Source organism: Bombina bombina, chromosome 8, assembly GCF_027579735.1.
Source record: "Bombina bombina isolate aBomBom1 chromosome 8, aBomBom1.pri, whole genome shotgun sequence".
Lineage (NCBI taxonomy): Eukaryota > Metazoa > Chordata > Amphibia > Anura > Bombinatoridae > Bombina > Bombina bombina.
The window spans coordinates 51,378,758-51,397,195 of record NC_069506.1 but is presented as its reverse complement, the minus strand read 5'-3'; the positions used below and the strand labels follow the sequence as shown (position 1 = coordinate 51,397,195).

General features: G+C 40.0%; 1 protein-coding gene across 1 annotated transcript in view; it reads left to right on the top strand.

Moving 5' to 3' along the window:
* The window catches only part of WRAP73 (WD repeat containing, antisense to TP73), a gene marked incomplete at its 3' end in the record, with an annotated part of 84,955 nt that extends 67,500 nt beyond the window's left edge, over positions 1-17,455 (top strand). The window contains 4 exon segments of the mRNA XM_053690370.1: positions 3,179-3,282; positions 15,099-15,185; positions 16,551-16,685; positions 17,378-17,455. Coding sequence (XP_053546345.1) covers positions 3,179-3,282; positions 15,099-15,185; positions 16,551-16,685; positions 17,378-17,455 — 404 coding nt within the window.
* Between the last annotated feature and the right edge of the window lie 983 nt (positions 17,456-18,438).

Sequence of the window (18,438 nt, the reverse complement as noted above, 5' to 3'; positions counted from 1 at the left end):
CTGTGCAACACACTGTTTCCTTGTCTTAAGTTTGATGCTTACATGTTTGTATTATACAGGACAAGGATTGCATTTGGGAATGTTAGGTATTCACTTTTTTAAATGTCTCAGTTTTCACTAAAACCGTTTAGGTCTGATGTACATTAGTGAATAACCTTCCCCTCTGCAGCACTTGATCTAGCCATCAATTTTGCTCCATACCTGCATGGGTTCACATGGGCCGGCCCCTTTTTATATCAATTATTTTTTACTTAGTTTTGAGGTTGCCACAATACTTTGTTTTGGTTTTCATTTATTTGCTTTTTGTATAGTGTTTTGTTGTTTTTTAAAAAAGAGTGCTGTATTCCCAGTCTTTACAAATGTCATTATTTTATGTCATTTCTCTTCTTTATTATTGTTGTTAATATATATATATATATATTTTTTTTTTTTATTCATGCGTAGTAACTCCTCCCCCTGTTACCTGACCATGCCAACAATGAAAGTGTATACAAGATGTCACTTAAAGGGACAGTATACTGTAAAATAGTTTTTCCCTTAATGTGTTTACAATTGCTTTTTTACCAACTGCAGAGTAAAAAATGTGTGAAAATTAGCGTTTTAAGGCTTATTTGTGTATATTAAAGCTCTGATTTTGTGTTTTGAAGCCACAACCTAATAAAATGGGTTGAGCTTGTAGGTATAATCAGATCTCATTACTGTATCACATTGTGCACATATACCTGCTTCTTTATCTTATATCTGTCCTTAAAACAATCACCAGTACTTTGAGAGAACAATGAAAAATCAACATTGTATTACGTTATCTCTGCTATATCCCACTGGTAGTGTAATTTCTTCTGCTGGCTGTGTTTACAAAGCTTATCTATAGCTGGTACGCGCGGCCACAAACTTTCAGAATAGGTGGGGATACCACATGCTAAATCAACAATTTCAAATGCCAATATAAGGGTAAAGGAGCTACTTGTAAATAATTTAATACACTCCAGCAGGTAAAGTGGATCATTGGGAACAAATTAAAGGGGAGAAAATTTTTGAGTAAACTGTCCCTTTAAGGTCATTTGCTTTATAAAATGACGTAGAAGAATTTGAAGAAGTGAAACACGCACTTGGCAGCTATCCTTTCAGTATTCCCCTTGGAATTGGTCCCAGATTGTCACAAAGAAACATTAGACGGCAGATCAGACCTGTGAATTAAAAAAACTAAATAAATGACAGCGCTAGAGAACTTGCTTAAAAGCACATTGACCATTACCATTTTCTTTAATACATTGAATGCACTAATCCTCTTTACAACTGCTCTTCAACATTGTGAAAATTCGTGTAGAATTATTTTAAAAAAAAGTTCTTGCCTAATTACTGAGCTTCTAGTCAGTTTTATGCTTTTGTATTTTGAGTTTAGGGGATGCAGCCAGTCCTACACTGTATATTTTGCACATAGAATTGTGAGAGAGGTCCTGTGGCTTTCCATTACTTATTTGGTTCTTCCCTGAGAAGACCCAAAGAAACAACCGATTCGTTTTTATTGGATTCTACAGCGAGACCTACTTTTCTTACACACACTGCTTTGGAGAGATATTGATTAGACGTGTGTGAGGTGTGACCATGGGTGACAGCCATTGACTGGACGTTCAGTTTCGCTGACAACACCTTGAAGTGCTCTAGGATTACGGGTTTTATTGATTTTCTCTGGTGTCTTTAAAGATTTCACACTATGTAGCTTCTGTGTAATTTAATCGTTTCTAAATGGTCTAAAAGAGTTTGGCCAGACCGGATTACAAGGCGCTGCCTGGGTCTTGTTAACCTGAAGAATTGAACTTCATTTATTCGTTAAGGGCTCTATTATATTCATTTTTTTGTTATATAATTCATATATATCTATTAATCCGTGTTCAATGGGATATTTAAAGTTTTAGGCTGTATAAAAGCACTACCCCGAATTAGATTGTTTAGATCTCTAGGTGTTTGATTACCACCAGGTTGGTTTAAAGGGACATTACAATACTTTTTGTTTGTATTATGTTTATAAACAATTATAATATTTTACAATTACTGCATTGTAAAACATCTACGTAAAAAAGAAATGCTTTAAAAGCATTTAAAATGATCGCTTTGCTTGCAAAATATGCATTGTTTTAAAAAAGAGCAGTTAAGTTCAATATGTAGCTGTTTCAAGCAAATCAGCTAATAACTGGAAATGAGAACAGACAAGTCCACTCTCAAATTAATAACTTTAACTACAAAACTATTAATACATATATATGGCATGCTATTTTAAGTCCTACTTTTTTTTCTACCTTAAGACCACTCAGTACAGTAGAATTGCATAATAAACACGTGCATAATAAACAGACAATGCAATAACACCTACTCTAAATTTCTAATAAGCAGTAGATTTTTTTTCTGACATTTATTTTTTCTCTCATTTTTCACCCCCTTATCATGTGACAGACATCAGTCAATCACAGACTAGTATACGTATACCCTGTTAGTTTGTGCATACTCAGTAGAATGTGAATATAAAAAGACTGCGCAAAATTTGATAATGGGAAGTAAATTGTAGTGTCTTAAAACTGCTGCTCTATCTGAATCATAAAAGTTTATTTTGCCTTGAGTGTCCGTTTAAAGGGACACTCAATCAAAATTAAACTATTATTCAGATAGAGCATGCCGTTTTAAACAACTTTCCAATTTACTTCCATTAACTAAATGTGCACAGTCTTTTTAAATTTAAACTTTTTCAGTCACTAGCTCCTACTGAGCATGTGCAAGTATGATTGGCTGGTGGCTGTCACATGGTACAGGGGGAGTAGAAAAAGACATAACTTAAAATTGTCAGAAAAAAATCTACTCATTTGAAGTTCAGACTAAGTGCTATTGCATTGTCTTGTTATCTTGCATTTGTTGATTATGCAAATCTGTGTTGACTGGTCCTTTAAGCACAATTTTCAGAAGTATTTTCCAGCAAAAGCATGTCAAAGTGTGAAGGTATTGTTGCAATGTTATTAATGATGCATTTTAGTTTAATGTCCCTTAGATAAAAAAGCACAGTTTTTTTTTTTTTATTGCGCAAGACTTCCAATTACTGCTATAGATATTCTAGTTTGTAATCACTCCATTACACATCTACGCTAACCATGTATAAACTGTTTGATCGATGCTTACCTTTGACCCACAGGAATCGCTTTCACAAATGATGGTCGCCACATGGCTCTGGCAGAGAGACGGGACTGTAAAGATTACATTAGCATTTTTGTGTGCAATGACTGGCGCCTGCTAAGGGTGAGAAATACCTTTTGTACACATGTTGTGTCAGTCTGTTCATTTAATACCTAGATCTCCAAGTACTTAGTTTGTAAAATCCACTACACTCCTTCCAGGGGACTTTCCTGAATTGTTTCTTGGCAACAAACAAGGGTTCCTAAATATAGAATGCTAATTTCCATTTTCTGTGACATATTCATTATAGAAGTTAAATGTGTAGCTATTTAATTAGGTTGTAGATGGCTTTCCTGCTATCATTCTTTATTTAGATGTTAAGCGATAAAACTTTGGTTCAGATTTGGCAGTCAGCTAAAATCTATTAACTTTATTATACAGCAGAGCCTTTTGCACTTTATGTCCCTTTAAATGAGGCATATAAGAGATTACCATGGTTGCTCATAAACCTACTTTTAATATAGGTATTTTCTTCTTAAATGGAAAGAGTCCACAGCTGCATTCATTAGTTTTGGGAAATAAGAAACTGGCCACCAGGAGGAGGCAAAGGCTTAAATACTCCTCCCACTCCCCTCATCCCCCAGTCATTCTTTGCCTTTTTTTCCCAGGAGGATGGCAAAGAAGTGTCAGAAGTTTTAAAAAAATGTTGTCTCTTATGGAGGGTAGTACTCTTCGGCATGGGACAGGAGTTTTAAGTAGTCCTGTCAGTATCTCAGTGTGGGCTTGGATGAAAGTTAGAGTCCGGAGATGCAGGGAGTTTCTTTTTGCGAAACCATCCCGACACATATTAACAGCTCCTCAAGCAATTGGTGTTGTCGAACTTTGCTTCGCTGCCTGCTTTCTTCTCTCATGTCCATGGCGGAGGCGATGCTACTATCCGTCACACTTGAATGTCCGTGTTCCTGTTCCAAGGCGTAGATTCCGGTAAGATCGTTTAATTTTACTTTTATTTGCAAAGTATTGTAATGTGAATGTTTCCCGAGAGGCTCCCACCTTGCGGGTCTAACTTATACATAAGGGTCTCAGTGAGTGTCTTTTAGTATCTTGGAATCGAGGGTTAATGTCTCCTGAGGGGGGGTTATTGAACAGGGGGGGTTTATAATCATGTTTATGTGATTCAACCTGCTTATGTGTGATGTTTACTGGGCTCGTGGTTGGAACATTTGAGGCCTTTGGAAGTGATGCAGCCTTTATGGTTGGGCACGCTTTTTTTGGACTGTACGGTTCACCTTCTGTTCGGGCATGGTTACGTTCCGTTTTTCCATTTCCGCATTCCCGACCGCATGGCAAAGGAAAATTTCTAGTCCACAGGGGTCTGGTCATAGGAGGTGGTGAGTGCCCCCTCCATTGTGGGTGTCAGGTGCCATTTTTGTTTTACTACTTTAGTCCATATTTAAATATCCTCTATCCAGTTATGGAGGATTCTGATGCTGAGACTGTTAATTTCAGATTCAGTTACGGAGGATTTCTCCAACATTGGTGTGTCCGGTCCACGGCGTCATCCTTACTTGTGGGATATTCTCTTCCCCAACAGGAAATGGCAAAGAGTCCCAGCAAAGCTGGTCACATGATCCCTCCTAGGCTCCGCCCACCCCAGTCATTCTCTTTGCCGTTGCACAGGCAACATCTCCACGGAGATGGTTAAGAGTTTTTTTGGTGTTTAAATAAAGTGTTTTCAGTTTGAAATTTAAAGAGACAGTAACGGTTTTATTTTAAAACGTTTTTTGTGCTTTGTTGACAAGTTTAAGCCTGTTTAACATGTCTGTACCTTCAGATAAGCTATGTTCTATATGTATGAAAGCCAATGTGTCTCCCCATTTAAATTTATGTGATAATGATATTGCCCAAGATGATTCCTCAAATGAGGGGAGTAAACATGATACTACATCATCCCCTATTGTGTCTACACCAGTTTTGCCCACACAGGAGGCCCCTAGTACATCTAGTGCGCCAATACTTATTACCATGCAACAATTAACGGCTGTAATGGATAACTCCATAGCAAATCTTTTATCCAAAATGCTTACTTATCAGAGAAAGCGCGATTGCTCTGTTTTAAACACTGAAGAGCAAGAGGGCGCTGATGATAACTGTTCCGACATACCCTCACACCAATCTCAAGGGGCCATGAGGGAGGTTTTGTCTGATGGAGAAATCTCAGATTCAGGAAAAATTTCTCATCAAGCTGAACCTGATGTTGTGACATTTAAATTTAAATTAGAACATCTCCGCGCACTGCTTAAGGAGGTGTTATCTACTCTGGATGATTGTGACAATTTGGTCATTCCAGAGAAATTATGTAAGATGGACAAGTTCCTAGAGGTTCCGGTGCCCCCCGACGCTTTTCCTATACCCAAGCGGGTGGCGGACATAGTAAATAAAGAGTGGGAAAAGCCCGGCATACCTTTTGTTCCCCCCCCTATATTTAAGAAATTATTTCCTATAGTCGACCCCAGAAAGGACTTATGGCAGACAGTCCCCAAGGTCGAGGGGGCGGTTTCTACTCTAAACAAACGCACTACTATTCCTATCGAAGATAGTTGTGCTTTCAAAGATCCTATGGATAAAAAATTAGAGGGTTTGCTTAAAAAGATTTTTGTACAGCAAGGTTACCTTCTACAACCAATTTCATGCATTGTTCCTGTCACGACGGCAGCGTGTTTCTGGTTCGAGGAACTAGAAAAGTCGCTCAGTAGAGAATCTTCATATGAGGAGGTTATGGACAGAGTTCACGCACTTAAATTGGCTAACTCTTTTGTTTTGGATGCCGCTTTGCAATTAGCTAGATTAGCGGCGAAAAATTCAGGGTTTGCTATCGTGGCGCGCAGAGCGCTTTGGCTAAAGTCTTGGTCAGCGGATGTGTCTTCCAAGACAAAATTGCTTAACATTCCTTTCAAAGGTAAAACATTATTTGGACCAGATTTGAAAGAGATTATTTCAGACATCACTGGGGGAAAGGGCCACGCCCTCCCACAGGATAGGTCTTTTAGGCTAAAAATAAGCCTAATTTTCGTCCCTTTCGCAGAAACGGACCAGCCTCTAATTCTGCATCCTCTAAGCAAGAGGGTAATGCCTCACAGCCCAAACCAGCCTGGAAACCAATGCAAGGCTGGAACAAGGGTAAGCAGGCCAAGAAGCCTACCACTGCTACCAAAACAGCATGAAGGGATAACCCCCGATCCGGGACCGGATCTAGTGGGGGGCAGACTCTCTCTCTTTGCTCAGGCTTGGGCAAGAGATGTTCAGGATCCTTGGGCGCTAGAAATAGTTTCTCAAGGTTATCTCCTGGAATTCAAGGAACTACCCCCAAGGGGAAGGTTCCACAGATCTCACTTATCCTCAAACCAAATAAAGAGACAGGCATTCTTACATTGTGTAGAAGACCTGTTAAAGATGGGAGTGATACATCCAGTTCCAATAAGAGAACAAGGAATGGGATTTTATTCCAATCTGTTCGTAGTTCCCAAAAAAGAGGGAACATTCAGACCAATTTTGGATCTGAAGATCCTAAACAAATTTCTCAGGGTACCATCGTTCAAAATGGAAACTATTCGAACGATCCTACCCACCATCCAGGAAAGTCAATTTATGACTACCGTGGACTTAAAGGATGCGTACCTACATATTCCTATCCACAAGGAACATCATCGGTTCCTAAGGTTCGCTTTTCTGGACAAGCATTACCAGTTTGTGGCACTTCCATTCGGATTAGCCACTGCTCCAAGGATTTTCACAAAGGTACTAGGGTCCCTTCTAGCGGTTCTAAGACCAAGGGGCATTGCAGTAGTACCTTACTTGGACGACATCCTAATTCAAGCGTCGTCCCTGTCAAAAGCAAAGGCTCATACGGACATCGTCCTAGCCTTTCTCAGATCTCACGGATGGAAGGTGAATAAAGAAAAAAGTTCTCTGTCCCCGTCAACAAGAGTTCCCTTCTTGGGAACAATAATAGATTCCTTAGAAATTAGTTTTTTTCTGACAGAGGTCAGAAAATCAAAACTTCTAAGCTCTTGTCAAGTACTTCATTCTGTTCCTCGTCCTTCCATAGCGCAGTGCATGGAAGTAATAGGATTGATGGTTGCAACAATGGACATAGTTCCATTTGCACGAATTCATCTAAGACAATTACAACTGTGCATGCTCAGACAGTGGAATGGGGATTATACAGACTTGTCTCCGACGATTCAAGTAGATCAAAAGACCAGAGCAGACTTTCTCTCTTTGCTCAGGCTTGGGCAAGAGATGTTCAGGATCCTTGGGCACTATAAATAGTGTCTCAGGGTTATCTCCTGGAATTCAAGGAACTACCCCCAAGGGGAAGGTTCCACAGGTCTCAATTATCTTCAAACCAAATAAAAAGACAGGCATTCTTACATTGTGTAGAAGACCTGTTAAAGATGGGAGTAATTCATCCAGTTCCAATAGGAGAACAAGGGATGGGGTTTTACTCCAACCTGTTCATAGTTCCCAAAAAAGAGGGAACATTCAGACCAATTTTAGATCTCAAGATCCTAAACAAATTTCTCAGGGTTCCATCGTTCAAAATGGAAACCATTCGAACGATCCTTCCTACCATCCAGGAAGGTCAATTTATGACCACGGTGGATTTAAAGGTTGCGTACCTACATATTCCTATCCACAGGGAACATCATCAGTTCCTAAGGTTCGCTTTTCTGGACAAGCATTACCAGTTTGTGGCACTTCCATTCGGATTAGCCACTGCTCCGAGAATTTTCACAAAGGTACTAGGGTCCCTTCTAGCAGTTCTAAGACCAAGGGGCATTGCAGTAGTACCTTACTTGGACGACATCCTGATTCAAGCGTCGTCTCTGTCAAAAGCAAAGGCTCATACGGACATCGTTCTAGCCTTTCTCAGATCTCACGGATGGAAAGTGAACATAGAAAAAAGTTCTCTGTCCCCGTCAACAAGAGTTCCCTTCTTGGGAACAATAATAGATTCCTTAGAAATGAGGATTTTTCTGACAGAGGTCAGAAAATCAAAACTTCTAAGCTCTTGTCAAGTACTTCATTCTGTTCTTCATCCTTCCATAGCGCAGTGCATGGAAGTAATAGGATTGATGGTTGCAGCAATGGACATAGTTCCTTTTGCACGAATTCATCTAAGACCATTACAACTGTGCATGCTCAGACAGTGGAATGGGGATTATACAGACTTGTCTCCGATGATTCAAGTAGACCAAAAGACCAGAGATTCACTTCGTTGGTGGCTGACCCTGGACAATCTGTCACAGGGAATGAGCTTCCGCAGGCCAGAGTGGGTCATTGTCACGACCGACGCCAGTCTAGTGGGCTGGGGTGCGGTCTGGGAATCCCTGAAAGCTCAGGGTCTATGGTCTCGGGAAGAGTCTCTTCTCCCGATAAACATTCTGGAACTGAGAGCGATATTCAATGCTCTCAGAGCTTGGCCTCAACTAGCAAAGGCCAAATTCATAAGGTTCCAATCAGACAACATGATGACTGTTGCTTATATCAATCATCAAGGGGGAACAAAGAGTTCCCTGGCGATGAAAGAAGTGACCAAAATAATTCAATGGGCGGAGGATCACTCCTGCCACTTGTCTGCGATCCACATCCCAGGAGTGGAAAATTGGGAAGCGGATTTTCTGAGTCGTCAGACATTTCATCCGGGGGAGTGGGAACTCCATCCGGAAATCTTTGCCCAAATAACTCAATTATGGGGCATTCCAGACATGGATCTGATGGCGTCTCGTCAGAACTTCAAGGTTCCTTGCTACGGGTCCAGATCCAGGGATCCCAAGGCGACTCTAGTAGATGCACTAGTAGCACCTTGGATTTTCAACCTAGCTTACGTATTCCCACCGTTTCCTCTCATTCCCAGGCTGGTAGCCAGGATCAATCAGGAGAGGGCCTCAGTGATCTTGATAGCTCCTGCGTGGCCACGCAGGACTTGGTATGCAGACCTGGTGAATATGTCATCGGCTCCACCATGGAAGCTACCTTTGAGACAGGACCTTCTTGTTCAAGGTCCATTCGAACACCCAAATCTGGTCTCCCTCCAACTGACGGCTTGGAGATTGAACGCTTGATTCTATCAAAGCATGGGTTTTCAGATTCGGTGATAGATACTCTGGTTCAGGCCAGAAAACCTGTAACTAGAAAAATTTACCATAAAATATGGAAAAAATATATCTGTTGGTGTGAATCCAAAGGATTCCCATGGAATAAGATAAAAATTCCTAAGATTCTCTCCTTTCTTCAAGAAGGTTTGGAGAAAGGTTTATCTGTAAGTTCTCTAAAGGGACAGATCTCTGCTTTATCTGTCTTACTACACAGAAGACTGGCAGCTGTGCCAGATGTTCAAGCATTTGTTCAGGCTCTGGTTAGGATCAAGCCTGTTTACAGACCTTTGACTCCTCCCTGGAGTCTAAATCTAGTTCTTTCAGTTCTTCAAGGGGTTCCGTTTGAACCCTTACATTCCGTAGATATTAAGTTACTATCTTGGAAAGTTTTGTTTTTGGTTGCAATTTCTTCTGCTAGAAGAGTTTCAGAGTTATCTGCTCTGCAGTGTTCTCCTCCTTATCTGGTGTTCCATGCAGATAAGGTGGTTTTGCGTACTAAGCCTGGTTTTCTTCCTAAAGTTGTTTCTAACAAAAATATTAACCAGGAGATAGTTGTACCTTCTTTGTGTCCGAATCCAGTTTCAAAGAAGGAACGTTTGTTACACAATGTGGACGTTGTCCGTGCTCTAAAGTTCTATTTAGAGGCTACTAAAGATTTCAGACAAACATCTTCCTTGTTTGTTGTTTATTCTGGTAAAAGGAGAGGTCAAAAAGCGACTTCTACCTCTCTTTCCTTTTGGCTTAAAAGCATTATCCGTTTGGCTTATGAGACTGCCGGACGGCAGCCTCCTGAAAGTATCACAGCTCACTCCACTAGGGCTGTGGCTTCCACATGGGCCTTCAAGAACGAGGCTTCTGTTGACCAGATATGTAAGGCAGCGACTTGGTCTTCACTGCACACTTTTGCCAAATTTTACAAATTTGATACTTTTGCTTCTTCGGAGGCTATTTTTGGGAGAAAGGTTTTGCAAGCTGTGGTGCCTTCCGTTTAGGTGACCTGATTTGCTCCCTCCCTTCATCCGTGTCCTAAAGCTTTGGTATTGGTTCCCACAAGTAAGGATGACGCCGTGGACCGGACACACCAATGTTGGAGAAAACAGAATTTATGCTTACCTGATAAATTACTTTCTCCAACGGTGTGTCCGGTCCACGGCCCGCCCTGGTTTTTTAATCAGGTCTGATGAATTATTTTCTCTAACTACAGTCACCACGGTATCATATGGTTTCTCCTATATATATTTCCTCCTGTCCGTCGGTCGAATGACTGGGGTGGGCGGAGCCTAGGAGGGATCATGTGACCAGCTTTGCTGGGACTCTTTGCCATTTCCTGTTGGGGAAGAGAATATCCCACAAGTAAGGATGACGCCGTGGACCGGACACACCGTTGGAGAAAGTAATTTATCAGGTAAGCATAAATTCTGTTTTTCTGATACTGAGACTATTTCAGATTCTGTGTCCGGTGATTAATCCGGAGTGGCCTCGTTGACTCCTGTCAACCAGTTTTGTTCAGTATGCCATTTCAGAGCGCCTGGTTCCTCGGGCTCGGGGGAATCAAGGGACTGCTGAGCCATCCGCCTCTGGGGGTCCTGTCCTCCAAGAGGCGAGTTCCCTACCAAATCATACTTCTGCACATGTGGGTAACCCAGATTATGGTTCCTCAATAAAGGGTGGCGTGTTTCCCCCGGAGGTTGCAGCACGTTTTAGCTTTCACATAATGTTTGCGATTGTTCGTCTGCTGAGTCCAGACGTTTATTTGAGAATGTGCTTGTGCCCTATTGTCCCGGGCTTTCCGCCTTGGGGAAGGCCTCTACAGTTCCCCACAGGGGTATCTGACCCTGAGTGTTGTGCATTTCGTTACAGGATTGCGCGCCTTCGCGAGTTGCTCAGACATGTTGTTCAGTTATTGAATGACCCAATCGTTACCAGTTACGGGGATTTTCAGTCTGATAATTTGAATGGTGCACCTTATTAGACATGTGGGGATGAAGTAATCTCCTGATTGTCATTTGTTTCCCAATTTTGTAAGATAGGGCTCCGTTTGGCTGGTCCTGTGGGTATGTGTCTTTTTGGGCATTAACCTCCGGGTTGCCTTATATATTTTTTTTTCAATAGATTTTTATTTTGAGAGGAATCACAGCATGGCGATAAGTTTCAAATATAGGATACAAACTCAGAATTTTAACTGTAGTCTAAACAGGGTTCTGATAAACAATATAAGAGATCAAGTGGTTAGTATGTTCTATATAAAGTCTTTTGAAGTCAGTTAATTAAACCGGATGGTTCAAAATCTTACATGGAGTCAGAATATGGTATACAGATGCGTTTATAACATTAAAAGTAGTGTAACAAACATGAGAGGTCAGCCGATAAGCAATAACAATGAATGAGTTTACCTCTGTTGTAGTGAACTCAAGTTCGGAGGTCGCCCCCAGGTGGGGCAAGCGGCCACTAGAGGAAGGGGAGGGGGGGTTGCATATTTGGGGAAAAGGGGGTGAAAGGGAGGTGGGGTGAAAGGGAGGTGGGGGGGAATATAAGTTAGTTTTGAAAAGTCTACAGTGATTGCTGATTTGTGAGGGAAAGGCTGGGAGCACTTTTATGTGTATGTGATAGTCTTTGGGTTTCCTGGTAGAAGAACCATGGGTCCCATATCTTCCAGTACATATCTTCCCTGTCTAGATTGGAATATAAGCTTTTTTCCATGGTAGCATAGGATTGGATTATGGGAATTACGTCTTCAATATCAGGGGGACGAGGTTGCTTCCATGCCCTGGCTATGGCGAGTTTCATAGCAGCGAGGATAAAGACAACCAGCTTAGATGACGCGGCCGATGTGGTACTTGGGAGTATATGCAGAAGGCCAATTTCTGGAGTCCGGGGTATTGGCACGGGTTGCCTTATATTTTATTTATATCCAATGGAATGTCTTTTTTTTATTTGTTTTTGTTTCCTTCGGGAACTTTCTGGGATTGATACTCTTTATTACTTCTTTGGAAGTTGTTTTGGACATGTTAGTCCAAACAAGAGACTTTATGCAGCTTGCCGGTTAGGACCCTAGGTGCAGGCTGGTCCTGTCAGGTTCGTTCGGTCTTGCGGCTGTTCAGACACTTGGCTCTGTTCTGCTCGGCTGGTTTGGTAGAAGCGCCAGTGCATAAATTATGCTTACCTGATAATTTCCTTTTCTTCTGATGGAAAGAGTCCACAGCTCCCCACCCGTACTTTTATGTGGGGCATCCTTATATTCTTCTGGCACCTTTCACCCTGATATTTCTTCTACTGTTCCTTGTTCCTCAGCAGAATGACTGGGGGATGAGGGGAGTGGCTGGGTTGTCTTTGCCTCCTCCTGGTGGCCAGGTTCTTATTTCCCAAAAGTAATGAATGCAGCTGTGGACTCTTTACATCAGAAGAAAAGGAAATTATCCGGTAAGCATAATTTGTTTTTTAGTGGATAAAATATCCCCAAATGGACAGTACTTTACAAAAATAAAGTTGCTGTATATTGTGATGGTAGTTTAGGTTTTGACACTCTGGGCTAAGATGATCTAAAGCTCTCTGCTTTGGTGAAATTATCTACAAAGTCTCATCAGTACTGAGAGGTTCTTAAAAATAAAACAATTTTATGCTTACCAGATAAATTCCTTTCCTTCCTGGCATGGACTTAATTCCTTACTGTTGGGACATACAACACCTGGCCACTAGTAGAATGCTTTCAAGGCATTGAAGATTGCCCGGAGTTCCAAAATATTGTTTGGAAGGGAGGACTCCTCCTGAGTCCACAGACCTTGTGCCTTCTTAGCACCCCAAACGGCTCCCCAGCCGGAAAGGCTTGCGTCCATAGTCACAATCTCCCAGGATGGTCTCAAAAAGCACGTGCCTTGGGACAGATGATCTGGACAGAGCCACCAGGAGAGCGAGTCTCTCGACAGGCTGTCCAACACGATCTGTTGAGACATATCTGAATGGTCGCCGTTTCATTGTCTCAGCATGTATAGTTGTAAAGGTCTGAGATGGAATCTGGCAAAAGGAATGCTGTCCATGCAAGACACCATGAGTCCGATTACCTCCATACACTGAGGGTCTCGAGGAGGCCTGGAGGCAAGACATGCAGAAGTTAGCTTGCAACGTCTCTGATCTGTGAGAAATATTCTCATGGATAAGGAGTCTATTATAGTTCCCAGGAAATTCACCTGGGGCAGAAGACTTCCCTATCTTTCTGGTTGAGGACTGTCGTCCACTTAGCTTATGAGACAGCGGGACGACAGCCTCCTGAGAGGATAACGGCTCATTCCACTAGAGCAGTGGCTTCCTTTTGGACTTTTAAGAACGAAGCCTCAATGAGTCAGATTTGTAAGGCAACTACCTGGTCCTCCTTACACACTTTTTCTAAATTTTACAAGTTTGATGTGGTTTGCTTCGGCTGAAGCAGCTTTCGGGAGAAAAGTTTTGCAGGCTGTGCTGCCCTCAGACTAGGGTCCGCCTCTTTTTTCCCTCCCGTTATTCATTCAGTGTCCTCTGGAGCTTCGGTATAGTTTTCTCTACAGTAAGGAATGAAGTCGTGGACTCTCCCTGCCTTATGGAAGGAAAACATAATTTATACTTACCAGATAAATTCCTTTTGTTTCCTGGCAGGGAGAGTCCACAACCCCGCCCATAATTTATTTTCTCGATAAGCGGACCCCATTTTTATATAATTTCTTCTGGCACCTTTTATATCCTGATGTGTCTCCTACTTTTTTCCTTGTTCCCTCGACAGAATGACTAGAGGATAGGGGAAGTGGAAAGGCTATGTAAACCTTTGGCTGGGGTGTCTTTTCCTCCTCCTGGTGGCTAGGTATTGTATTTCCCAACAGTAAGGAATGAAGTCGTGGACTCTCCCTGCCTTATGGAAGGAAATGTAGAACAATAAATTGGAGCTTGATAGCTTTTTATCTATCTATGCAGAGTTCTTGGTGTGAAGAAGATACACTTTATGGTATAACGTGCAAAAAAGCCCCCAAATATATTGCGGCATGATTTCTTTTTATATTGGTGCTTTTTTGATCAACAGGTCTTCTGCCCTATCTGTGTATGTATATGTATGTATATATATATATATATATATATATATATATATATATATATATATATATATATATATATATATATATATATATATATATAATTTATCTATAGATCTCTTTCCCTCTCATGTACATGTTTGGTTCTAGCTGTCAAAACACATCTTCCACGGGAAGAACTAAACCTAATTCTACTATATTAGAAGTGCTTCTGTATAATTATAGATATCAAAATATGATTTGGGTGTTTTAAAGGGACAGTCTAGTCAAAATTAAACTTTCATGATTCAGATAGGGCATGTAATTTTAAACAACTTTCCAATTTACTTCTATAATCTAATTTGCTCAATTCTTTAGATATCCTTTGTTGAAGAAATAGCAATTCACATGTGTGAGCCAATCACACAAGGCCTTTATGTGCAGCAACCAATCTGCAGCTACTGAGCATATCTAGATATGCTTTTCAGCAAGTGATATCAAGAGAATGAAGCAAATGAGATAACAGAAGTAAATTAGAAAGTTGTTTAAAATGACATGCTCTTTCTAAATCAGGAAAGAAAAAAATTTGGGTTTTATGTCCCTTTAAGATTCCTGCTCATTTAACATGACCTTTTTAATAAATAACTATTTTAAATCCGATATTTTCATTTTAACTGTAAAAACTTTTTTGTAGATGTGTCAATGCTTAGTACTTATTTGGCATGGCTTGAATTATTTTCTTCAGCATTTTGAAACGGATACACAGGACCTTGCTGGCATTGACTGGGCTCCTAACGGGTGTGTTCTTGCTGTATGGGATTCTTGTTTGGAGGTATGGAAACATTCCAGTGTTTACACATACTGATCAGTTATTGCATAGATCAGAGTCTGGGAACGCAACTGCCTACTGCAATAGTAAACAAATAGCTGCAAAACATCTCGGTTGTAAATATAAACATGTGCACTGTTTACGGGATTTCAACTTTAAAGGACTATTAAAGAGACAGTATACACCAATTTTCATATAACTGCATGTAATAGACACTGCTATACAGAAGAACATGCACAGATACTAATCTAAAATTCCAGTATAAATCCTTTTAAAAACTTACTTAGAAGCTCCCAGTTTAGCAGTATTGACGAGGTTAGGCTGGGACACCCACTGAAAAGGGCTGGGAAAGCAGGGACAGTAGACACTCCCCAATCTCCCTGCTTATAAAAAGACAGATTACACGAACAAGAGTAGAAGGAATCTGTAGACATCAAACGTTGTGGTTTGGTTAGGAGTCTGAAAATCAGCACAAAAACACCCCCAGATGGGCTATATAAATAAATCATCTATAAAACATTTATGGAAAGAAAAATCTAGTGTACAATGTCCCTTTAAATACAGTAGAAAAGAACTGCACAATCAACGAATGCATAATAAAGACAATATAGTAGCAATTTCTGGAGTAGTTTTTTTTTCTGACAAATTACTGCTTTTTTGCCTACCCCCTGTATCATGTGACAGTCAGCAGCCAATAACAAAATGCATGCATAGACACTGAACTCTTGCACATGCTCAGTAGGAGATGGTGCCTCAGAAAATGTGCATAGAAAACAATTATGCACTTTTTGATAATGGAAGTTATTTGGAATGTTTTTTTTTCTTAAATAGCACAATTTATCTGAATCGTAAAAATTCAATTTTTACTTCAGTGTCCCTTTAATCAAAAAAGCTTGACTTAATGCAATATCATTACAAAATTCCCCTCCATTCACTCACATAGATTGGCCCATAAATTATTTAGCTTGAGACTATGGCCGTACCCCTTTGGAATTCTTAAACCAAATTATTTTTTGTGTGATTCAGATGGGGCATATCATTTTAAACAATTTACTTATATTATCAAATTTGCTTTGTTCTCTTTGTATCATTTGGAGGAGCAGCAATGTGCTACTGGAAGCTATTCAAATCATGAAAGTTTAATATGTAATATAGTTATTTTTTTATGCATAGTGGACTATCCCAAAGTGCTCGCCTATATTGTGTGATTTCAATGTGTCCACAAGAGCAGGGTTATCAAACATCTGCAGTTAATAAACAAGATTAGAGATCCTTTTAAATGAATTACTTTGTATATATGGTAACATGCAATAATTGTGCACAATGAATATTACTATGATATTTATATATTTTTTTTTATTCTCACAGTACAAAGTGTTGTTTTACTCTTTGGATGGTCGCTTATTATCAACCTACTGTGCTTACGAGTGGTCACTGGGTATTAAATCTATTGCATGGAGCCCGAGCAGTCAGTTCCTGGCTATTGGCAGCTTTGATGAAAAGGTGAGTATTTTACAGGGACCTGAAAAAACAAAATATTTATTTCATGATTCAGATAGAGCATGCGATTTTAAACAACTTTCTAACTTCTATTATCAGCATTATTTCTTGCCATGTAGTGCTCCCATCAAAGAATACCATGCAAATGAAGCAAATTTTATTTTTTTAAATTGTATGCTCTGTGAATCACAAAAGAAAATGTTGGTGTTTCATATCCCTTTAATTATGATCTGATTTAAAAAGACACTGAACAACCTAGAACTAAGACATTTCTGTTGTCCTGCTATATAATAACATATCAGCCAAATGTAAACATTTTCACAACAAATTAACATCTAAGTTGTTCCAATTTGTTTTTCAAGAGCCACCACCCTCTTGCTTTACTTGGAGGAGCCAATCTAGAACTGTTAATGAAGTAGACAAGGCTAGCCATTCTCATTATGTTTGCAAACACCTGTATTATTTTGCATCATGTTTTTTCATAGCCTCCATTGAAGCCAATTAGAGACAACTATGTAACAGGGTTAGGCTAGTGAAGTCGGTCATGTGCACTTCCAGTGCTTAGAATTGGGAAAACACACAATTTTCAGATTTAAATTACATGAAAAGGGACAAAATAAATCATGAACGTATATATAAGTTGTTTCCTTATACATAATAAAACATTTTGGGTATTTCACTTGTTATTTGTCCAGGTTCGAATACTCAACCATGTGACATGGAAGCCAATCAAGGAATTTGCTCATTTAAGTACAGTCACCTATCCAAAGGCTGTAAGTATGTTCTGTAGTTAATTTATATTACAATTGAGTGAGCCATGACCAGCAAAACACTGAAACAAGACAATTAGCACTGGTATATATATATATATTTTTATATATATAAATCTTAAAATACAGATACCTATATGTTTACAGAAAGTCCTATATCTACCTAGGTGTGCGTTTTACACATGCACATTTGTCTCCTTTGTGAAAAAAACAAATGCAAAGATGGTGGCCACCAGCAACTGCGCAAATCCAGATCTTAGTGCGTTGCACTTTCACAAGAAGAAATTCAGCTCCGAAAATAGCTGAATGCCACTGGCGTCATCTTCGGCATTCATTTCCTTACGAACAAGACAAATGCATGTCTAACGCTTTTCAACAAAGGATAGCAAGAGAACAAAGTACACTTGCTAATAGACATTAAGAAGTCTTTTAAAATTGTATGTTCTGTCTGAACCATGAAAGTTTAAAGGGATACATCAAAATATAAATGTGCATGGGTGCATTTCAATTTTAAAACAAACCATTTTTCCAATATACTTAAATTGGCAGAAATGCATCTAGTAAACGTTATTACTGGTTTTTAGCAGCATACGCATATATGCTGTGAGGGCCTGTGCACAAGTTTTTAAATACCATACCTTCTCAGAGAGTCAGCAGCGGCTTGCATGACACAAATTAAGTCTTCACAGGCACAATACACACCACTGCCAGCTCTCAGAGCTTGAATACTGGTGCACGGGCCCTGCCAGCATATGTGCATATGCCACTGAAATAGGGTGTTAACTTATGCTAGAAGCTTTTGCTTTTGAAATGCACCCATGCATGATTTTGACCTTTCTATCACTTTAATAAAATGTTGCTTTAAAAATGTGGAGTTTTTATATACAGTACACGTGCTTTTGGATTCTTAGTTAGGATCCGAATACAGAAGTATGCGCTATTCAGCTCTTTTCGGAGCCAGATTAATTCTTGTGCACAGATCTTAA